Raw genomic sequence first — 25,292 nt, 5'->3', positions numbered from 1 at the left:
GGCAAAAAAAGCAGAATGCAAGGTTTTAAATGTGGCTAGAAGTCCACAAGAGAACTGGGTGGGCGCCGGGCCGCTTCCATCGTTAGAAAAGTTCCCGGATTTGAACCGGCCGGGGATCGAACCCGGGACTTTTAGCATGGTAGTCATACGCGTTACCGACTGAGCCACCGCCTCCGATATCCATGAAATTTGGCAGGTGTAGAGAAGGGCCCTATGCCCCATGTTTCTTCCTATGCCATATTTATGTGTTTTCAGGGTCAGATCGCCACTTCAATTTCTCCTCATCTTGACATTTGAGGGGGGGGTGCCCCCTAAAACAGTTTTTTAGCTGAAACACAAAAATACGTATTTCTTCCTTTGGGCCCCTCTATACACCTGCCAAGTTTCATGGAAATCGGAGGGGGACACTTAGATAACCTCCCTTGTTAGTATGAAAATGAAACATTGTAATTTGGGTGAGTCTTACAGAAGACAAACCTTAGGAATTCGACAAACAATTTCACTGGACTGTGCTGAAAATGAACGTACCTGCTTTCGTTTCCGTTGAACCGCAATCATACTTGTTTCCACCGAAAACACACTTCAAAGAGATCTTGTAGAGGGTGTTGAGTCCTGCAGAAGGGAAGATGTGCGATGTTCCCTCCACCTCCACAGTCGACGAAGCTCTCTTGCTCCCAATCCATTCTTCACACACCAACTCGTAAGCGTCCGAACTCATCACGTGGTCGTTACTTTCCTCACCGCTTCTGTACTTGGCGACTGCGGTGTTCCATGTCACGAGAATTGTCCCATTCCATATGACTCTGGCCTTCAGGTTGACGGAGGTGATAACAGAACCTGCATGGAAACACTAATGTCATTACGATGAACATGGCCGTATTTAGAGGGGGGTCCTAGGGTACAAATCCCCCCCTCCCCGAAACATCTGACATGTTGGATTAATGGAAGTTCAGAAACCAAAATCTATAACTCATTTTCAAATTATTTTTCGAAGCATCACAAAAACACAAGGAGACAATGTTGAAATGGTTGAGCTAGAATTTTCATACATTTGGAATTCTGAAAGTTGAGTGAAACAGAATTTATTCTCGGAATCGCAGCCCACTCGCGACCCCTCCATTCTCACTTCTGCTGTCCTCTTTCCAGTGTTGCTCCTGCGTCACAAGGAATGTAGACTGAAAATTCCCTGTCCGATAAAGTTGAAAATCGCCCCTTGATAGGAGTTCAAACCTAGGATCTCCAGTTTCGTAGCGCATTACGTTCGCGATTGAGGTTACAATCCATGCACCAGGCTAAGTTCTTAAAGAGAATAACTGGTTCCACACTTTTCAAAATTCAAACAAATAAGTTTTAAGGTTAAACAACAAAAACTTTGACTAAAATTTCCATAACATTTACAGCTCTTTCTTGAAGATATCTTAAAATTTAATAACAAAGTATAATAATTGTGCATTTCAGTACACACTGTATGAAACGTAAAAGAAAAACAAAAAACAACAACTTATGCTGGATATTCACTCATCTGCTGGATTGACTAAACCCTCTCAAGGGTAATAATAATAATTATTATTGTTTTATTTTGGAATATTTCTTCAGAATGAAATTTTAATTATTATTGTATAATGATTCCTAATATTTCTATTATTCAAATTTCTGGCGACGCCCATGGGACAATTATGAATGAACACCCCCTCCCCGAAAATGTTTCCTGCCACGATGAATTCTGCATGGTGATTATTGCATATTTCGTGGCATACATCAGTGAAGATACTGCACCATTGAATGACGTTATTCATTTAATTCCATGGTATACATAACAACAATATTTTCATTGCCCCTGAATCAAAATTTTCAAAATTAAATGCAAAGCTGTTACTTTATCTTATCTTGTGAGTCAACAACCTAAGATTGTCATTTGGATAAACATCAAGTATTGTACATAATTAAGTTAGAAGGTATGACACATTTTCTTTTAAACTTTTTGATTTGATTTGTATTGTTTCAACCCTTGACACACAAAAACACCAACTTTTTCTTTAACTGTTGCATTTCCCTGCAACTCCACTAGATTATTCAATGGTCAATTACCTTCTCTCTTTGCCTGAAATAATTTATTTTTCATCATTTAAAAATTGACAAATTTAAATAAATTTTTCATTAAGTAAAGAGGCAGTGTTTCGTCTGTCCCGCCCGTGACACAAAATTGTTCACCTCTAGCTATGAATCTGGGAATGTTTTCTAAGGGTAGTTATGTGTAATCAACAGTGTTCTGTTTCATAATCCATCACACAGATACTATAAGAAAACTGTTGCTAAACTATTCTACTGAAAACTGTTGCTAAACTATCAGTAGAATAGTTACCTTAATGTAAAAAATGTGTATGTATGTATATATGTATACAGGGTTTTTGTGACCGTTTTATAGACTTGCAGGGATGATGGAAGGGAACAAACGCATCAAAATGAGATAGGGAACCCTGGTCAGGAAATGCCTCAGTCAAAAGTTACAAGCCAAAACCTACAACGCGGAGGGGAATCATAAAAGAAAGGGGAAAGAATCCACCGCGCATGCCCTGGAACATTTAATAGGTCCGTATCTTTTACCGCCGTTATTAACTGGACCAGTGTACACTGTGAGAGACATCCACCGCGAGTTATTGGAACATGTCCCACATCTCGTTCGTCAACGCATGTGGTTTCAGCATGATGGGGCCCCAGCCCACTTCGTACCTGGTGCTCGTGATATTCTCACGCAGACCTTCCCACAGCGGTGGATAGGGAGAGGCAGGCCTGTTGCTTGGCCTGCCCGTTCACCTGATCTGAACCACATTTTTTTTTGTGGGATCATGTCAAAAGTGTTGTCTACGACACAGCTGTGAGTAATGTAGAGGAACTCTTGGCCTGTGATCTGGTCCGAACGACTACTGGGGTATTAGAGCAGATGCAACAGAGCTACTGCGACGCTGTCATGCCTGTATCGAGGCAGGGGGCGTCACTTTGAACAACTGTAATGATGGCTGCCGTTACTACTCATTAAAGCCACTACAGTGATTCTTCTGTGTTTGTTTTCCACTTCCCCAGACATATTTTATGGTTCCCCTCCGCTTTGTGCGTGGTTGCCTGGCCTTCGAAGGTTTTGGCTTGTAACTTTTGACTGGTGCATTTCCAGACCTGGGTTCCCTATCCCATTTTGTTGCATTTGTTCCCTTCCATCATCCCTGCAAGTCTGTAACACGGTCACAGAAACACCCTGTATATATATACTACACACACACACACAAGTATGAGTACGAGCGTACTTACCAATAACAGTTTTCCCATCTGCATTTAAATTCACTGCAACAAAATAAATACATGCATATTAGAAATTATTTTAATTTTGTAATCGCAAATAACGTTTAGTCTAACTTCTTTTAAGAACCAAACTCCAGGTTTTCCAACACTTAACAGCAGTGGTTCACAAACTTTTTCGTTTCACGGAGCCCTAGTGTTTCAAGATTTTTCCGTGGCGCCCAAGTCAGAATTTAGTCCTATCTAACACTTGCAACGTTCAGTTAGTGTGGCTAGGTCGCTTGTCTTTAGTTAAAAAAATCAACATATATTTTAAATTCAGAAAGATTTTATGTGTAAAAAGCACTAAATAAACACATATTTGGAACAATCATATCATCGATTGAATTTCAGTGAAACATTGGAATATTTCGAGGCACCCATGTACGCCAGTATTCGCCGAATGGTTTGGTAAAAAATGGCCTTCTACATAATTATTTCGAAAAAGAAACAATTGTGTTGCGAATAATGTATAGGAGAAAAGACTTACAGTACCGGACAATGAGAAAGCAGAGGTTGACAATGCCAGTACAACGAGTAGGTATCACTGGGCTTTCGCAGTCTAATTTAATTTTTATACATAATCTATAAGTTTGATATTAAGCAATATTTTTACTATTGCAAACTAACTCTCTAGCCTTCTTAAACCCGAAGGTTCATGGCTGCAGCAACACAGGCCTTCCATCTGTCCCTATCTTGAGCAAGATCTATATACTCTTTTCCATCCCTACCGATTTCCCTTAGGTCCATCTCGACGTTGTCCCTCCATCTTCGTCTTGGCCTTCCTACTGGTCTCTTACCATCAGGTTTCCCAACAAGAATCCTGTAAACTCCTCTTTCCTCTCCCATTCGTGCCACATGGCCTGCCCACCTAAGTCTTCTTGATTTAATTATTCTAATAATGTCTGGACATGAATACAAATTATGTAGTTCTAAATTATATAACCTTCTCCACTCACCTGTCTCCTCATCCCTTTTAGGTCCAAAGATTTTCCTAAGGATCCTATTTTCAAATACTCTCAATTTATGTTCCTCTTTCAATGTAAGGGACCAAGTTTCATACCCATATAATACTACAGGCAAAATTACGGTTTTGTATATTTTAACTTTTAGATTCTTAGATATTAAACGAGAAGACAAAAGTTTATGAAGAGAGAAGTAACATGCATTTCCTGAATTAAGCCTACTTTTTATTTCCTCTTTAATATAATTTTCATTTGTTAATATTACTCCTAAGTATTTGAATTTGGAAACTGTTTCAAACGAGTTGTTATCAATAATTAGATTTTGATTATTACCTAACACTTGGTTTCGGCCTGTAAGCATATATTTCGTTTTCTCTTTGTTAACTTCCAAACCTATCTCTTTAGCAGTTTTGAAAAATATTTTAGCATTATTCTTAATTGTATTCACATCATCCCCCAGTAAGTCTACATCATCTGCATATGCTAACAACTGAGTCACACCATTTAATTTTAGTCCTTCTTTAGTTTCGTTTACCTTCCTAACAGCATATTCTAAGGAAAAATTAAAGAGCAATGGAGATAATGCATCTCCTTGTTTTAACCCATCATGAATTGTAAATTTGTCAGACATATTAATACCCACACGAATTTTACTTTCTGTTTCACTGGTGCATATTTTTATCATACTAACAAGCTTCTTAGGTATTCCACACTCTACTAATATATTATATAATTTATCTCTTTTGACCGAATCATATGCTTTTTTGAAATCAATGAATAGCTGATGGACATTTTGATTATATTCCCACTTTTTTTCAAGTGTCTGTCTGATGTGAAAAATTTGATCTGTAGTTGATCTGTTGCGTTTAAATCCACATTGATAATCACCTATAATTTCATTAGCATATGGGGTTAGTCTTGTTAAAAGAATGTTAGATAATATTTTATATGTTGTTGAGAGTAGAGAAATTCCACGGTAATTATTGCAGTTCATTTTATCACCTTTTTTAAACACAGGAACAATTATGGATTCTTTCCACTGTTGAGGGATTTCTTCTTTATTCCATATTAAACAAATTAATTTATGAATTTGACAAATTAATGAATTTCCACCATATTTAATTAACTCAGCTGGTATTAAATCAATGCCAGGTGCTTTGTTATTCTTTAGCCTTTTAATAGCATCTTTAACTTCAGTCAAGTTAGGTTCTGGGACTAAAGGTTCTGCTGTGTGTACTTCATTTACTTCTGATTTACCTCCTACATGGACATTTAAAAGGTCATTAAAGTAGTTCTTCCATCTATTTAGAATATCGCTTGGGTCAGCTAGAAAATCACCGTCTTTATCTTTTATCAAGTTTACTTTAGGTTGCCACCCCTTTCTAAACTCATTTACACCTTTATATAAATCTCTGATATTTTTATTTTTGCTGTTTGTTTCAATTTCGTTAATTTTGCTTTTCAAGTAATCTCTTTTTTTACTTCTAAACGTGCGGTTAACTTCTCGCTTTATTCTATTATAATTGTTTAGATTTGTATCATCAGAGTTATTTAACCACCTAAGTCTAGCCTGATTTCTTATTTCTATTAGATTATGACATTCACTATCAAACCATGGCTTACTTTTTCTCGGTTTATGGTATCCTATACTTTCTTTAGCTGCTGATTCTATTGCATTACGTATGTGCTCCCAATTCTTATTTACGTCTGTTTCATTTATATTTTCATCATCATTTAAATCCTGCAAAACATCAAATCTATTTGACAGTTTAATTTGGTAATCTTTCTTAATTCTTTCATCAGTAAACTTTCCTATATCAAATTTTTTAACGTTTAGATTTTGTTGCTTATGATTTATCACTGAGAGTCTTTCTCTTAATTTAGCAATTACTAAATAATGGTCACTGGCACAGTCAGCACCTCTATGTGTACGAACGTCAATTATACTAGTATGCCTTCTCTTATCAATGAGAATATGATCTATCTGATTATGAGTTTTACCATCTGGAGAAGACCAGGTATATTTATGGATATCTTTATGTTTAAAAGTAGTACTTTTCACAATTAAATTCTTTGAGGTTGCAAAAGTAATCAATCTTATACCATTATCATTACTTAATTCATGAAGACTTTCTTTACCAATCGTGGGTTTAAATGTCTCTTCTTTCCGAATCTGTGCATTACAGTCACCTAACAGAATTTTCATATCATACGGAGAAAATTTATCAAAGACCTGTTCTAACTCTGTATAAAAATCATCTTTAGTATTATCATCTTTATCTTCCGTTGGTGCATGTATGTTTATTAAAATAATTTTACACCACCTACCCTGTAAAACTGCATATGATATCCTATCATTAATAAATTCTATTGTTTTAAGAGCCGAGATAATTCTATTATTTATGAAAAAGCCTGTTCCAAAATTATGATTTTCAGTACCACCATAGAAAAAAGTATAATTTTTAGTTTTACAATTCCCTTCTCCTGGCCACCTAACTTCCTGGACAGCTACTACATCTAATTTATACTTGACTATCTCATTAACTGTACACTGAAATGCCCCAGGCCGGTAAAGGCTCAGAACATTCCAGGTGCCTAATTTAATATTTTTCTTATTCCTAACGTAGATCTTATCCTTAGTCCAGGGACCTCCCAAAGTAGTCCCCACCCGGAGATCCGAACGGGGGACTATTTTACCTCCGGAATATTTTACCTTGGGAACATCCATGGCCTTATATTGCTGATTCTTGACATGGCTTTTTACAGTGCAGAGTTGTCAGCTCTACGCCTAACCCCCAATATGAATGGAGGAACTACTACACAAGACAAACACAAACACATTAGACAGCACAACTACTACACAAGACACACACAAACACTTCACAACTATAACACAATATAAACACAAACACACCACAACTACTACACAAGACAAACACAAACACATTAGACAGCACAACTACTACGCAAAACAAACCTACTAGACAGCACAACTACTACACAAACATACTAGACAGCACAACTACAACACAAGACACATACATACACACCACCGATACTACACAAGACAAATACAGGGTGGGAAATAACCCCCTTTTTTTTTTTTTTTTTTTTTTTTTTACTATTGCAAAGTATCCGTAATATTATTTGATAATTCCACATTCCCACCCACCCAGAGTAATTGAAATATTTCCTGATTTAGTATTTTTAATTGATTGATTGATTTGGTTTATTTTACTTCGCTTTTCTGTCACTCCCAGTCTAGTTCACTGCACTTTTTGGCGCTAGGTGTAGTGCAGGTGTATTCTGGTGTCAGGCTGGTGCAAGGAAATGACGTTCAACCAAGTAGACTAGGGGTGTGCGGGATCCCGAGAAGTCGGGATCGGGAAAAAAAAAATTCCCGTCCCGATCCCGACTTTGCGAAATGAATTCCTTACTTTTCGGGATCCCGAATAAAAAAGTAGTTAAATATCGACGTTTTCTGCATTGCAAGTGTCTGGAACTTATCGGAAATTGTCAGTTTTTATTCCAGAAATGCCAAACAATCACTTAAGGTGAAAATGACGTGTAGAATTAGAGATAATTTGAGAGCTTGGGGAAATTTCGAACATTTCCCGTCCCGAAAATTTCCCTACCTTGTCAGGAAATTGCAAAATTTTCCCGTCCCGAATGTCGGGATTTCAAAAATTTCCCGTCTCAACCAAAATAATTGTCCCGCACACCCCTAAAGTAGACATAGCGGTGTTCAAGTTCAGAAGATTAAACAAATGCCTGTCTGCTTCTTTAAACGTTCATTTGATTAGTTAACACGCACCACGTGACCACACATTACACCGTTCTAGAACGTAGTGGAAACGGTGCAGACACCAAATACACTACTTGACACCAAATCATCGAAGTAGACAATTCGATGTTTCATCGTGTAACACACTAAAGAGTGTCTCAACCTTAAAAGTCAGTATGGAAGTAAATGCAGTACTCCCCTCTCTCTCTAATACATGAGTTTTGTCAATAGCTCTGTCCTTCTCTACCACCGCTGCGTCGCCAGATGTTACAAAATTTACAAAATGTAAAAGTCAAAAATTTCAAATATTGAAATCATTATCCTGTAGAGTTTTTATGCTATATTTACTGACAGCATTATATAACCTGTCATAAATTCAGGTGATCTCAAATTTCCATAATTATGCAATTTTGCAAAACGCTTAATTTTTTTCTAGTAAATACTTCAAAAGCCATAAATATCAAACCGCTTCAACAACTTCGCCAGTTTTTTTCCTATGGGATCTATGGTGTTTGTAGATATGATATTCTTCGCGAGAGTAAATTAATTTGCTTACGAGGAGAGTTATATATATATATATATATATATATATATATATATATATATATACATTGGATATTTTGTATAAATCATCAGACCGTAACACGAAAAAGTTTGTTAGCGAGAAACTTTTCGGTTTGTCGCGATACACGTGCAGACCAAGAGAAAAATGTTGGCAATTGTTTGAAGTTATTTTTAGAATGCATTGTTACTCCACAGCACCGTTATTTATTTGGCAATCGTAGTTTGTTTATGCGGGCTGTATCGCGTATCAAATTCATTGCGTGTATTACACATATAATGCAAATGTAAAATAGTAAATAGTTACGTCGAAATATAAAGATTTACATGCTAATCTTGAGGTAACTATCGCTTTTTTTTAAAAAAAAAAATGCATCAAATACATAGATTTTGAAGATTTCCTGTACGATATTAAGGAAGTAAATTTGTCACAATCATTAGCGATTAACAGCAACTCGGTGTTCCTTCGTTTGTTGATTTGGCAACGCCGCGCTCTATTTAACCCATCCTGACTTTTAAGGTTGAGACGCTCTATAGACGCGCGAGTGCAGAGAGAGGCAAACAGTGCTGCGAACTGGACGGGGCTGATGAAAATGGCCATTCAACTTATCTTAGTATTCATCTACATTTGCCCAAGTTTTAAACAAATGCTGTCCCCCCATTGACTGAAACTTAAAAACTTGCATCCAGTTTTATAGATGTACATAAATTTAAGGTTTACCAAGAAACTAAGATAGATGACAAGTGACAATAATATTTACAGTTTGTGTTAAGTCTCAGGTTGTTAGTTTTTCGGGGAAGATATTAATGACGGTTTACTTCGTTCCACGTGTAATTAGCAGAATGTCTCATTTAGTAAGACTTCAGTAATGTTCTCTCTTTATGCAGGAAAAGTATTTTCGGTCGGATCTGTCAAACTACAGAACTCCTGGATCGAACAAACAAAAGTGTTCTTCCGCGTGGTTTTATTATCATCGTAAAGCAGAACTTTCTCATGTTTCGCATCAGTCATACACCCGTCATTTGACACAAGAAGAGAACACTTCCGTATTTGGCTATCTGCTGTAGTCAAAGGAAAAGGAAGGAAACAGTGATGTTTATAGCGTACTGTGCAAACTTTGGTTCGACTTTATGGACGTTACTTTATGTTCAACAACCTATACCATCCTTTTATGTTAGTGCAGGGAAAGTTATAGGTTGTTAAGCTATCTTCGTCAACATGAGGTCAAGTCCACAGGTGAAATCGAATGATGAATTCACAAAACAGTTTATTTTCTGCAAGTTTGGTAACACAAGTGAGGTGCGTTTAGTCTAAATGAATGCTATCGTAATACACGTCCTGAAAACTTAGGTATTCAAGTAATTAAATAAAAAATAACTTAGTTATGCATGTCCCGGTATTCAATGATGTCTCAACAATGACTTCCAGGCTGTAAAAAGAATGTGAACAAATGCCTTTCCACAGTGGCGGTGATTGGGTTCCAAAACTGGGGGAGTTATGGTGCCAAAACTATGGGGGGAAGGGCAGTTTAATTTCCTTTGGTACATAAGGTTTAGCATACTGCGGGGGCAAAGGTGGGTGTGCGATTGCCCCCACGCCCCGCCTAATCGTCGATCCTGCCTTTGAAGCTAAACAACATGTAATGTTTCAGGACAACTCACGCTCCCTTCACATTTTATTAGTATCTTGATTAATGTTACAGTTACAAAATGGGATAAATTCAACAAAAGCAAAAAAAAAGCAATTGGACCATGAATCTTGTTAGTAGTACAGGGTGTTCATAAAGTCCCGGTACCATTATAAAAAACATAGCTCGGAAACATTATGCAATAGAACAATGCTGTTGATTGCAAAATGAGCTACAACTCTCCACGTTTATATGCCATTCACCTCAATGTGCGTCCCTCTAGTTGCTCTCAGAGCATCAAGGTGGTAATCCACTTCTGCCCATACACGCCTCACAATATCACCAGTAACAGTTAGGATACTCTCCGTTATTCCTCTTCGAAGAGTAGCAACATCTGAAATCGGAGTGCGGTAAACACAATCTTTGACATACCCTCAGAACAAGAAATCCAAGGGTGTGATATCAGGAGATCGCGGTGGCCAGGGAATAGGCCCATTACGACCAGTGAAATGCCCATCCAGGAGATCTCGAACAGCCTTAGACCAATGAAGGGGTGCACCATCTTGTTGAAAAATTATGGTTGGCATATAAACGTGGAGTTGTAGCTCATTTTGCAATCAACAGCATTGTTCTATTGCATGTAGTTTCCGAGCTATGTTTCCCTTGTAATAGTACCGGGACTTTATGAACACCCTGTATTACGTGTTTAAAATTTAACAACAACTGTGAACACTCGAGAGTCTTTTCTTGCAATAAGCGAAGCATCCCTCACTGGTAACATATTGCTGAAATTTTCTGTTGGCCAAAGGAGTAGTAATAGTGTCTCGTGAACGCATGCTGTGCATGCATCAATTGTGGGAAAAAGGACAGCTTGCTCTGCGACGACATTAATGAGCATTTCTACATTCTAATTTCTTCATATATGAGAAGTATTTATTTTACACGAGAGCGCTCAACTAAGATTATATTACATTTCTTGGATCTGAAGTGAAATAAAGTAATAATTCTTTTCCCACAATTGACGCATGCGTCATTCAGAACCAAGAAATGTAATACAAGCTCAGTTCAGCGCCCTCGTGTAAAATAAATACATCTCCTATATGAAGAAATTAGAATGTAGAAATGCTCATTAATGTCGTCGCAGAGCAAGCTGTCCTTTTCCCTACAATGGACGGACGCATGCGTTCACGAGACGCCTTTGTGCTCAACTTTTATTAAATCAGAATCTTCAATGTAACCTACATTGCTTTTAATTAGTTTTGTTTATTTCCTCATTTCAAAATTTGTAAAATGTATAATTATCACAAACCATGGCATAAGAATAAAGTGTCGAAGGACGCACATAAAATGTAGGAAAGTATTGATGGAGGGAGCCAAACTACGATTCTGCTTGCTGAGCCAAATATCTAGCTATGGGGCTGTATATTATGTGCTTCTCCTTGATGATGTCAGCTGACATACAATGCAAGTAATACGTACACACGAGAAGAAAAATGAATTATGATTTATGTGAATTTATTTGCTATTTTCATTATGCTAATACAGCATTAGCATATATTAGATACTCTAAATCTTAACATTATATTTTTAATGCATCTAGAGGGGGGAAGCTGCATCGTACAGCTATAAACAATGCAAAATTAATCAAGTAATAAGTCTGTTTGATTTTGTTTTTGTTTTAAGTCCGATTTATGATCATAGACTGAATATGTAAAGGGTGGCGCAAAAGTCATCATCCTATTTGAACTGACCTTTATTTTGACATCTTGCTGTTTATATCAATAGTGTTTTGTCAGTTAAATAGAAGATACTCACGAAATTTAATGTGTGCGAAAATGGATAAGTGTACCCCACAAAACCGTGGAAGAATTGTGACCATTTTGCGTGACACTTTTCCGGGCAGAGTAATATCCCGTTTTGGTGATTTGCCATGGCCGGCCAGGTCCCCCGATTTGACCGCTCAAGATTTTTTACATTAGAGATAATTGAAGTCACTGGTTTATGTGAAGAGGCCAGAGACGTTACAGGACAATATTCAGCATTTCCCCGCCGATTTCCAACACCATGGAAAACGCAATAAAAAGAGCCCAAATTTGCATCAATTCGAATGGTGGTCATTTGTTGGATGCTATCTTTAAAAATTGAGGACATAAAACTTACAAGTATCAATAAAAGTTTAATAAAACAAAACTATTTTGTTTAATTTAAAACCCAAGCTACAGGCTAAGAAAATCAGGTGATGACTTTTTCGCCACCTTGTAGTTTAAAATGGTACTCGAACAACGACGTGCCTCAATAGGATAACGAACCCGGGACCCCTTGATTACAAAGCGACATATTACGCCATCGGGGAGGCCCATCAAGTAAGAATAAGCATGACCTTACTGTACAGTGGGATCCGCTAGTATTGCTCGGCAAATTGTCCATGACTATTTTTATTAATTTCTCTCTTACATCGTGTGTGTTTTTAAGCAATGGACTTTTATGTATGCTGGTGCAGAAGTTGTCAACAGCTTGTTTTGAGTTTTCTTTTAATTCTTGAAGCTCTTATTGGGTCAAATAAAGTGCACGAACATGGTGATGGACAATTTGCGCGGTAATGCTCATGGATCACACTGTACACACACACACACAATAATAATAATCACTATACTTGAGATTAAGTTAATATGATAATTAACATTTTGCACCCCTCATAGTAAACTCAGTTCCCCTAGCTACAGAACTTTGGTGCCCCGCCCCACCAACCATACAGTTGTGTCACGTGACCGGCTATAGAGCCTTGTTGAGTGAAATGATCTTCTATGTGGAGATAGTTCTTACTACAACTGAACATATGAACCGGATATTACAGCTTGCTTCCATTTATACCAATAAATACGAGAAATGGAATACCATTATACTTACAGAAACCCATAGAGAAGGATTTAGTTGCGTTTGGAGAAGTTGCAGACAGTTTTGGCGAGAATTTGATGGAATAGTTAACGGGTAGGAGTTTCGTTCTCGCGGTCAATCCTTGTATTCTTGCTTCCGTTTGATTCACCTTAAGATCCTGGAAAGACAATTCATTCAGATTGTAATAATTTACCGCTTGTAATTAATAACATTATAACGATACTCTTGTAATGAAACAGGAAGGGTTTTCTTCTTGCCTTCAATATTGTAACTATTGCATAGCAACATTATAACTCGCAACAATTACAACTCGCAACAATTACACTCACTAAGCGAAGGGGGCAGTGAGGCTATCTATAACTTTACTTCAATTTCAGCATATTTGCCTCGCACCAAACATGACTTCCTACAATAACACGCCTACAGGTGGGAATCAAAGAGTAAGAATTTCACTTGGCAGTAAGGTTGATTGATCTAAATCTTGATTTAAGGGGGGGAGGGACAATTTCCCTTAGCTCCTTCTTTCCGAGGCAGCTGGAAGCACTGTTGCCAACTTAACTCTTTTAAGGCCAGATCTGGCTCTTTCGTGCACTCGCTTGGCCGTGAACTGTGGCACCCGCACCACTATGCATCACTAGCCCCGAACATAGACCAACTTTTGGCATGCGTATACATTTTGCACGTGACGTGATATTATTATATTGGCTGCGTCGTCTCACCCCCCTCTTACCTTCCCAGCTATTTTTATATAGCGCCTTGACTGAGGTGAAGATGACAATATTGTTATCCGGTAATCCTTTATTTTCGATTCACACAACCATCGGTGAATTTTTGGGATGGGTCATGCCGTCAGATCTAGAAGGTGAAAACTAAGAGTAGATTGTCATCACTTTAAAGTTACCGGTAATAGCAGCGCCCCCTCCCCACCCTCTTGACAACTAAAATTACCATTAGAGGCACTTTATCCAGCCTTCGTTAATCTAGCTCCTTGAAAGTCAACTTAGCTCAATTTAAGGTGAAATTTAGCTCTTTTATGCACATCAGGTTTGGCAACACTGCCAGGATGGCTGTAGGAGGCAAGGAGAAATGCATTACGCTTATAGGAGAATTATTTTACTCGTTTTCTTGGAGATATCAAACTTCCGATGGCGGGAAAAAATATATGATCGGGTAAAGGATCTATTGAAGATGATATTTGCGCTAGAAATAGTCGAAACTCCCATTTGTTTAGCCGTAACTTCAATTTAAAGTTGTCTCTCCATAAGGAATACATGGGATTCTGTAAATACGTATTCATCACAGTTTTCAAACATGGTATCTAGCTTAATAATCAACTTTAAAAACCGCTTCCACTTGCAACATGGGAAGAAATTCATACTCTCAAATTATGCGTGGATTTTCTTTAGTAGCAGTGCCCATTCGGACGATATTTAAATAAATGCATGCCTGGTGCGAAATTGTCCCTCCTCACGTTAAGTCAGGTGATTTTTTTTAAATCACTGATTTAAAACACTCCAAAAAAATAATTTATATAATAATGTACAGTGGAATCCATGAGTATTACCATGCAAATTGTCCATCACCATGTTCGTGCACTTTATTTGACCCAATAAGAGCTTCAAGAATGAAAAGAAAACTCAAAACAAGCTGTTGACAACTTCTGCACCAGAATACATAAAAATCCATGTCTTAAAAACACACAGGATTTGAAAAGAAATTAATGAAAATAGTCATGGACAATTTGCACGGTAATACTCAAGGATCCCACTGTACATAAGGGTATTGTATATACCAGAAACACTTTTGGTGAAAGTACATTAATCTCGTAATCATTTAATGGTGATTATTAGATTCTAAGATAGGGAAATAAAGGAAATAAAATATATGTACTGATGTTGTGAAGCTCATACGAAACTAAATGTAAACACAAGATTTCTCTTCATTTAAAATTCAATAATTTTATGGGCAAAAATAGCAAACGTTTTGTGTATAATAATATACAAAATACTAATCATATTAAACCATAAATAGTGTCAATAACATTAAACTGAAAATAAACATAGCAGCTGCTATTTTTCAAACTATCATTAAAAAATCTCCAAAATTCAGCTACAAGCACTATTAAAATATATAAGTTAATATTTTAAGTTACAATCATAACATCAAAGATGTTTTAGTTTCACTGGAAGAAAAGTTACTGAAATTATTATTGTTTTCATTAACACACTCAACAAATATTTCCATAGTAGTTACAGTATCAGAAACAGAAAAATGTATGTTTACGTATATTTTTTATTTTCTTTAATCAAACTGTTTAAATATTTTAGAGCAGTTTACTAGAACAAGCCTTTCTATAAAAAACATATATCTATGTGCATGGTTCCAAAAACCATGCAAGCAATTTGAAGCATGTTTTTTTTTTAAAAAAAAAATCAAAAATCAACAAAAATGATACTTTTAATACAAATGACGATATTTATTCAGTCTGCTTGGCAGTACATATTATCAGTTTTGAATCGAGCCACTTTCCTAAGGGGCGATATCAAGCTTCAAAAGGGGGGGGGGGGATATCGTAGGCATCAAAATATAATTCAAACAAAAACAATACTAATATTTGTAAATTTCCCTTACCGCTGATATGTAGATAAATTAAGTGTAAATCTCTATGAAACTGCACAGGCACGTCACAATAATTCAGCAGCAAGTTGTTGACTAACCAACAGTTAAAATAAGATGTTGAAATTCGTTACAATAGATGCTTACATGACACCAGACCTTACCGCTCTATACGTATCCATTGTCGAGTTTCAATGAAGTTGAATTTTCAAAACTGACGATATATTAAATTCATAGGCGTAACTTGGCGGAGGCAAGGGGGGCACTTGCCCCCCAAATTTTCAGGTTTATTTAAATTTGCAAGTTAGGGGATTCGAGGAGCAAAGTAATAATGAGTAAAATTTGTGATTTCGTGAACGTCACAGTTATTTAGGAAATAATCCTGGATGCTGCTCTTATGGGATGGAAAGCTTTATGAGTCTCTTCCCCCCAACTTAAGCCTCAGGTTTGATTCTACCCCCTCAAAATTAAGCCCAGTTTGATTCTGCTCCTTCAAAATTAGGTCCAGTTTGATTCTGCCCCCTCAAAATTGGGCACAGTTTGATTCTGCCCTCTCAAAATTAGGCCCAGTTTGATTCTGCACCCTCAAAATTAGGCCGTTCGATTCTGCCCTCAAAATTAGGCCGTTCGATTCTGCCCTCAAAATTAGGCCCAGTTTGATTCTGCCCCCTCAAAATTAGGCACAGTTTGATTCTGGCCCCTCAAAATTAGGCCCAGTTTGATTCTGCTTTCTCAAAATTAGGCCCAGTTTGATTCTGCCCCCTCACAATTAGGCCCAGTTTGTTCTGCCCCCTCAAAATTAGGCCCAGCTTGTTCTGCCCCATCAAAATTAGGCCGTTTGATTCTGCCCCCTCAAAATTAGGCCCATTTTGATTCTGCCCCCTCAAAATTAGGCCCATTTTGATTCTGCCCCCTCAAAATTAGGCTCATTTTGATTCTGCCCTCTCAAAATTAGGCCCAGTTTGATTCTGGCCCCTCAAAATTAGGCCCAGTTTGATTCTGCTTTCTCAAAATTAGGTTCAATTTGATTCTGCCCCCTCAAAAACAGGCCTAGTTTGTTCTGTCCTCTCAAAATTAGGCCGTTTAATTCTGCCCCCTCAAAATTAGGCCCATTTTGTTTCTGCCCACTCAAAATTAGGCCCAGTTTGATTTTGCCCCCTCAAAATTAGGCCCAGTTTGATTCTTCCCCCTCAAAATTAGGCCCAGTTTGATTCTTCCCCCTCAAAATTAGGCCGTTTAATTCTGCCCCATCAAAATTAGGCCCATTTTGATTCTGCCCACTCAAAATTAGGCCCAGTTTGATTCTGCCCTCTCAAAATTAGGCTGTTTGATTCAGCCCTCTCAAAATTAGGCCGTTTGATTCTGCCCCCTCAAAATTAGGCCCATTTTGATTCCGCCCCCTCAAAATTAGGCCCAGTTTGATTGTGCCCTTTCAAAATTGGGCCCAGTTTGATTCTTCCCCCTCAAAATTAGGCCCAGGTTGATTCTGCCCCCTCAAAATTAGGCCCAGGTTGATTCTGCCCCCTCAAAATTAGGCCGTTTAATTCTGCCCCCTCGCCCGACCCTGTGGCCGAGCGGTTAGCACATCGCGCTGCGACGCCAAGGGTCCCGGGTTCGAATCCTGGTTGGGCTTGGTTGTTTGTGAATGTCCATTCATCAATTTCATCCTTTCATCACTCATCCTCATCTTCGCAAATTAGCCACGAGGCACAAAACGCGAAGTAAAATAAACTAAATCAATCAATCAATCAATCAATTCTGCCCCCTCAAAATTAGGCCCATTTTGATTCTGCCCCCTCAAAATTAGGCCCATTTTGATTCCGCCCCCTCAAAATTAGGCCCAGTTTGATTGTGCCCTTTCAAAATTGGGCCCTGTTTGATTCTGCCCCCTCAAAATTAGGCCCAGTTTGATTCTGCTCCCTCAGAATTGTGCCCCAAGTTACGCTCATGAACAAATTGGTTCATTATTTGCTCTTTTAATTACAAAGAAACCTGATTCAGTGATTATTATTACGAAAAGTTAGAAAGCACTTTTTCTACGTCAAATTGAAGAGAATGAAAGAGAGTCAAAGTGAACATAGTTGCCAAATTTCTTTTCTCTGCTATGTTATTGAAATTTTCGACGGCCGCCCCCTGAATCCATCATTGGACAAATGCTTGAAGATCTGCTGTAACAAAATGTTATTAAGATCTGAATAACTGAATTTGCGCACAATTATCGACCTTATATTATTTGCAAAGGTACTTTAGTATTGTACGGGCTACCTCATTTCTCTACGTTAGCCTAACCTAATGTCCATAAGTGTTTCTTTTGCTTTCTCAGAAAACAGACTGTCTGAAATAAGGTAGTTTTTATAATACGAAAGTACCTTTTCAAATTTCAATCAAGTGTGAGACGTGTTACTGTGTCAATCCCAATGCTCTCTACCATAGAGCCTGACTGTTCATTGTAGACCATCACCCTCCAACCTTAAAAGTGGTACTTCTAATACCTAACACATGAAAGTTGTAATGAATAATAAAAATAACTATGGTAGTACATTTATAACACCATTAAGCCTTGTTTCCATGATATGAAAAACTCAATATGCTGACCAAGGCAGAAATTTATTTTATTATAAAACAAACTAAACGTAACGTTTCAACCTTCTAGCAAGGTCTTCTTCAGACTCTGTACCAAGTACAAATGTAACAAGGTACAAAACAGGACGATATATATACACAAATATTACTCCCCTCCAGACTATTAGAAAGTTGTTCTGGAACATTCTAGCAGGTGGCTTTCCCTTGTCAACTGTACTTTCACCTGAAAGGCTAAACATATTTACTTTCATCTAGAATGTTGTTGGACTCTTTATCTCACGCTCTTTTTCCTTCATTCTTCTTCCTTCTTCTCTCCTCTTTCTCTCTTGTCCATTCCACTCTTTCTAACACCTTCTTCCATTCTTTGTTTATCTTCAGTCCCCCATTCCAGTTCATTATGTCTTCTTCACCTTTCCTCTCTATTTCCTTGGCCTCCTTCTATTTTCTCACTAGCATTCTCTTCTCCCTTCCTATCTGCTTAGCCTCATCCCACTCAATGTTATTTCATGTCTCTCTCGTGTGTTTAAATATCGCATTTCTCTCTCTCTCTTAAGTCGTACATCATCCCTATGTTGTTTCAACCTGTCTTTCAGCCTCTTTTTCGTTTCTCCTATGTACACACTCTGACATTCTTTACATTTCACTTCGTAGATAATCCCTTCCTCTTCCTCTTCTCTGTTTTCCTTTTTCTTCTTTGCATTACTCGCTATTCTTAAGATGCTTCTCCCTCCCTTCCTGTAAGTTTTAATGCCCGCTTTTCTAAGCAGTTTGCATATCTTTTCTGTAATACATGGTAGTACATGTATTCTCAAGAGGCTTCAGCATTGTCAAGCTACCGAACAAGTCAAATGATGAAGCAAACATATTCCGAATTGGCCACCATTAGCAGACAGGAATAATTTTCATTTTTAAGCATATCTAAGTAGTAGTCATGGGGGCCCGCAGGGAGGCCGGGGGGACTTGCCCCCCTGAGATTTCTGAAAAAGAGTTAATGCAATTCGAATGGTGAAATTCTAGAGATATTTTATAACAAAACGTATTGTTACCTGTGACTTACAGCAACTATTATTATATTATTTGAAATAAGGTTGCATTTAAGCTTAATGTCTATTTTACCCTGATTAACTATAAAAAACAGCTTTTTGTCCTAGGCTACATGAATTAATGTTAAGTATGCAGTTATGCAAATTGTATATACAGAATATGGAAATTACAAATGTATGTAATTTTAAAAAAAACATAAGTTGTAGTAACAGTAATGTAATAATAATAAAAATAAAAACAATAATAGCCGTAATAATAGCAATAGTAGTAGTAATAATAATAATAATAATAATAATAAAAAAGTTTCTGTGACTCTCTATCCCTTGAGAAGAATCCCAGCGGGCGCCCGAATTCAATGAACAACTTTTGACTGTAATTAAATTTTTCCTCAACCAAGTGCTTGTTTGGATTGTACCTTTAACGGAGGTAAGTCATCTAGGTTTATTCTGGCTTAATACTTTTATCCGTACTTTGTTCTCTTATCTTCCCTGCTGCGACTACCCTCATGGAACGAAAACGCGACGTTAAATACAAGGGTTGGATAAAATGTAATGGCAACAATGCTGTCCCGTGAAAGGGGTGAGTCACAGCGCCACAAGCGTTTCGTGGCTGATAAAGGAATGTCAGACGAGAAAGTATAGTGAGTGGGAGCGATTGTATGTTATTCAGTCAAAAACAGCAGTGCTATGAAGCAGAGGACGAGAGTGCAAGCGCCCTAACAATATGTTTAGGCAAGAAGAACAACGTCTCTCAGGCAGACGGTCAACGCAGCCTACTTCTACACCTTCTTGCAACACCACCTTCGTCTCGCATTAAGAAGGAAGCGACGGCACGGTGTCCCATCATCCTGCTTGACAATGCAAGGTGTCACACTGCGAACAATGTGACGGCGCTCCTGCATAACTGGTAGTGGGAGGTACTGGAACATCCGCCGTATTCACCGGTATGAGACCGTGTGATGACGACCGTTTTGTCAAAATGAAGGAACCACTGGGCGGGAAGCACTACGACACGCGCGAAGCCATCATACGTGCTATAGGGCGGTCACTGCGGGACATCGACAGAGATGGACGCGCTGACGGTGTACGACGCCTTCCATACGTGTGACAGAAGGTCGTAAAGATGAGGGGCGATTACTTTGAAGGAATGTAACACGTGCTCCTCTGCCAATACAGTCAAGTACCAATTATACCAGTGTTGCCATTACTTTTTATCCAACCCTTGTATATGAACATCAAGAAGTGAACGTATCAGATGATATTACTAAGTTGAATTTAAGCTTTCAATCAGCAGTGCCATTATGTCGTTAATAAATCTGTGACATTTATCATTGGAAAGAACGAAATGTACAAGGTCAATGGTAATTTCCATCTAAGAAAGCCGGACCATTTCTGAAGTCAACACTACCTGTTTTACAATTGCAGTTCCGACCTCATCCAAAATTTCCAGGGTGAACATCGTCCTCCAATTTTCTCCAGACATCTTCCATTTCAAAAGCAAGTCTCCACTTGACAAGACGTACGACATGATGTCGGTAGGCTCTGTAAAGAGAACTGCAGAAAAATTGTTATTAGATATCTATGAACGATAGAACGTTAGTTTAATTGTAATACAGGGTATCCCAAAATGATTACCCTGATTTAAATTGCTTATAATTTTATTGCCAATATACTTACAAGCACCATATTTTGCAGGGACGCACAAAAGATGTACAAGTTTTATTTAAGACACACTATGCTTTGCAGGAAATTATCACTGGTTTTTAAATTCTCAAATATACTAATAGCAAACTGTTCGCGTGCAGCGTAGTCATGCGGTTTAAGTTTCTGAACAATGTAGCGTACGCAAGATTTCATCAAGGGGGGTGTTATTTCGAAAACTTTCTACAAATTCACATTACCATTGTTTTATTATACTTTAATTAATTAATAATAATAATAATAAATTAATAATTCTTATAATTAATTAATTAGTTTAATTACTACTAATAATTACTACTAATTCAGCTGCTATTTATGAAAGAAATAGAACAAAATTACATTTCTTTTGTTTCAAAATAATTGTCTAGTCAACGGTTATTTGTATATGATAAGTGAGACATTTTAAGTGTGAAGAAAATCCATAAAAACAAGCAAATATATTAAATTTATTGAAATAATCGAATAATGAAACTCATTCAAGGAGCCGCGCTGGTCTAGTCTGACAACTTCGTGGGATATCCGGGTTCGATTCCCGGAATTGGTTGGAATTTATCCAGCCTTGTCTCCGCACCCAGCCTCATAGCAATGGGTACCTGAGAGCAACCTTGGGAGATGAAGGCTGCCGAAGCATGGTGCTGATCACATCACCTGCAAAATAGTTCGAGATCGAGAATCTTTGGGGCCCACCACACCACTACGTGTGCCTTCATGGCACAGTGCTATATGCACGGGGGAATTTACATTATCTTTACATATGGAACTCGCCCAGGATGATGATGAAGCACGAGAATACATGTTGCTAAATTCCACTGAGTCTATGTTTTCGTTGAAAAGTACGTTTATAGACATTCCAACACATTTATCACTTCTAGGTGATTCACAAAGGACTTCTTCAACATTATTTAATGATTTGGATGTAGACTCAGCATCACTTGAGAGTTCACAAGGGGATGTGAAATCAGTACCGGGAAGAACGTTTGCAATAAGGACGAAGCAAGGAATTTTCACAATTCTCGCGAAAGTCACTGCGCGAGTTTTTGCAAAAAAAATTGCAAAATTGAACTTTGCGGCCGCTTAGATTGTGTTTTTCTTCATGCTACATGGGAATAATAATTCAAATTCTTATTATTATTATTATTATTATTATTATTATTATTATTATTACTGTCGCAGATCTTTGACTGTGATAAATTAGCCATTTTTAATTTTTTCTACAGCATTTTCCATAATATTTCAAAAGCTCAAGGGGGGGGGGTTAAACCCGGTAACCCCCCCCTTGCGTACGCCACTGATCTGCACCTTGTACGCTCGCAATTTGAACCTCTTTCGTAGTACCCTGTGTATTGTGCCTTTCGGTACCTGAAGTTCACTTTCAGCTTGTCGTAGTGATTTCATTGGAGATGCATGGAAGCAGAGGCGTCTCCTGAACGCATGCGTCAATTGTGGGGAAAAGGACAGCTTGCTCTGCGACGACATTAATGAGCATTTCTACATTCTAATTTCTTCATATAGGAGAAGTATTTATTTTACAGAGCGCTCAACTAAGCTTATATTACATTTCTTGGATCTGAAGTGAAAGAAAGTAATAATTCTTTTCCCACAATTGACGCATGCGTCACTTCAGATCCAGGAAATGTAATATAAGCTTAGTTGAGCGCTCTCGTGTAAAATAAATAGTTCTCCTATATGAAGAAATTAGAATGTAGAAATGCTCATTAATGTCATCGCAGAGCAAGCTGTCCTTTTTCCCACAATTGACACATGCGTAGCATGTACAGTCTGAGAAAAAAATACCTGGGCCACGGGACGTAGAATTTCGTAACGTCTTAAAGCCTGTTGTTTATGCAACCCAAATAACAAAATATTCGCTTAAGTTTGCCTGGTGATTCTGACTTCTCGGGAAGGATTGAGCTTTGATAGCATGAGTCACATGACTCGTGCCCCAGCCACAACAAACAGCTGGGTGCTACGATGCCTCCAGAAGAAAATTTCAGGAACTGGTTTCTTGACAAGAGCTACTCGTAAGGAAATACTATTCTATCAAGTGATATTAGAGTCATTGTCAAGAAGGTTCGCTGAAATGATGGTTCTCATCACAGACCACATGCCACACGTTAATTGTTTAAGTCTAGTTCATGCACTGGACCTACAGATTAAAATGGGATTCGAACCAAAGCCTCTCTACTTGGTATTGAATTCGGAAGCCTTTCATTACATGGCGAAGACGTTACTACTACGACATCAGAGAGGCAATGGAACCCCTTGAGAAAGAGATAAGCGAAAATTGCTACCTGACAAACCATATTTGCCCGTAAATTTTAAATATAAGACAATATTTTGTACTGACAGTTTCGAACCGTGGGAGAGGCATATATTTTTTTGTACCATCGTCCATGTCACGAGTTTATAATTCTTCCTCACCGACACGAGTAACGCGAGTGGTAGAAGAAAAGCGAAGTAAAATAACTGAAACAGAAATAAAAGGAAAAAGCGAAATAAATTTTATTCATAATATTCTGCAGTCACTTGAGTTGTATTCACGGGATGCTATCTTTAAAGAAAGCCGTGGTCTCTTCCTTGTCTCTTTCGCTTTCTTTGTGCTCTTGCTTCCCCCGTCACGATTGGTCTAAAACTAATTAATGCTACGTTAATTAAACAATCCAAACAACGAAACAATGCACAATCAACTGCACAAGACAACATTCCAAATGTTTTCGAATCGGAAAACAATTGAGATGCTGTAAAATGACTTAAGATGCAGTAATAAAGTGGGAATTCGGTACCGTATAGAATTAAATCGGTAGAGATGTTCGATTTGATTGGATGTTTGTTATTTAGATTTGCTATTCTTTCACTTTTGGCAAATAGCGACGATGAAGATGAGTGATGCTATGATGAAATTGATGAAGGGACACTTACCAAGGACACCCACGCCCAAGTCGAGATTCTAACCAGGGACCCATGGCATCGTAGCGCGCTGTGCTAACCACTCCTCCATGGAGTTGACATTATAGCATATTTTGTGTGCTCAATTGGGATCAATCAATGGAATGAATAGGCATATTATATGATTAATAAATTCATATCATAATACCACGTCATATTATTCGGCACGAAGTAACATCAGAGACATTCAATCTTGCATTTTTGCCTTTCAACTAATTCTTTGAATTCAGGTTAATCACAACAATAAGATAAATTATGAAGAAAATGATAGTGAATGTGGGATATTGACAGTTATTACGAATTTCCTGAGAGAAACAACATTAAGCAGGCTCGGTGGTCAAGCTCATTAAGTGATTGACATTCGATATCGTCGCCAAAGTTCCCGGTTTTGAGTACCGTCCTTGTCGGGGGTGTTTGACTATTTCGTCATCAATTTCGTGTAATGGTCACTCGTCCTTATCGTCGCGATCATCGAACAGGGAATAAAAATTATAAAAATAAATACGATGGAAGAGTACTTATTTCATCTCTCACGAAATCTCCTACAAAACCGGAATATATAAAATACATGTATATTCATTCACATACATTTTCGATTTCTATATTTAACTAGTCGAGACCGAGAACGGGAGAGCAATTTTCAATTCGACAAACCGAGAGGCGGAGAAACTGTCAAGTCTCGTTTCTTCTTGGCACCTCCGTAATCGAGTTGTTCTGTTTGTCATTGGCTTTGTATTGGCAATTATTGTCATTATTCTTCCCCTGCAGGTAAACCATAACGATGAATTATGATGAAATGAAGCAGATAAAAGGGCAAGAACAAGAAAGTCATGCCTGTTCGGGACTCCAACCCAGAACCTTATGTAACGAGATTTGAAATTCTGGAGAAGGCGTCCGTGTTTCGCTTGGTTTTCTCTTTCCTCTACTTCTCTTATATTATCATACATGTATAATAAAAATGGATCTCATACGATATGTTGCGATTCATAATTGTGCTGGTTAGATGCTACAGATGTGAACTCCAACCTGCAATATATTATTCCCTTTTGTTTCGTATCTGGTTGAACATGAAATTTTCTTACACTGTGACAATTTCTTTCTTAGTTTTGGTTTGGTGCACAGATATGCTAATCTGGACTCGACCTTCAGTTTAAAGTGGGATACTAACCACTATGTGCATCCATCGTGTATCAAACCCGGGATCCACTGATTACAAGGCGACGACGTTATCACTACTCCA

General features: G+C 37.8%; 1 protein-coding gene across 3 annotated transcripts in view; it reads right to left on the bottom strand.

Moving 5' to 3' along the window:
* The window catches only part of LOC145982078 (uncharacterized), a 187,355-nt gene that overhangs the window by 63,931 nt on the left and 98,132 nt on the right, over window positions 1-25,292 (bottom strand). For all 3 annotated transcript variants that reach the window (XM_083115674.1, XM_083115675.1, XM_083115676.1), the window contains exons 7-10: window positions 20,814-20,959; window positions 13,176-13,320; window positions 3,304-3,336; window positions 529-837 (exon numbers count right to left, since the gene is read on the bottom strand). In XM_083115674.1, coding sequence (XP_082971800.1) covers window positions 529-837; window positions 3,304-3,336; window positions 13,176-13,320; window positions 20,814-20,959 — 633 coding nt within the window. The remainder of the gene's footprint in view (window positions 1-528; window positions 838-3,303; window positions 3,337-13,175; window positions 13,321-20,813; window positions 20,960-25,292) is intronic.

Source organism: Lepisma saccharinum, chromosome 30, assembly GCF_977018435.1.
Source record: "Lepisma saccharinum chromosome 30, izLepSacc3.1, whole genome shotgun sequence".
NCBI lineage: Eukaryota > Metazoa > Arthropoda > Insecta > Zygentoma > Lepismatidae > Lepisma > Lepisma saccharinum.
This window is presented reverse-complemented; position numbering and strand designations above follow the sequence as displayed.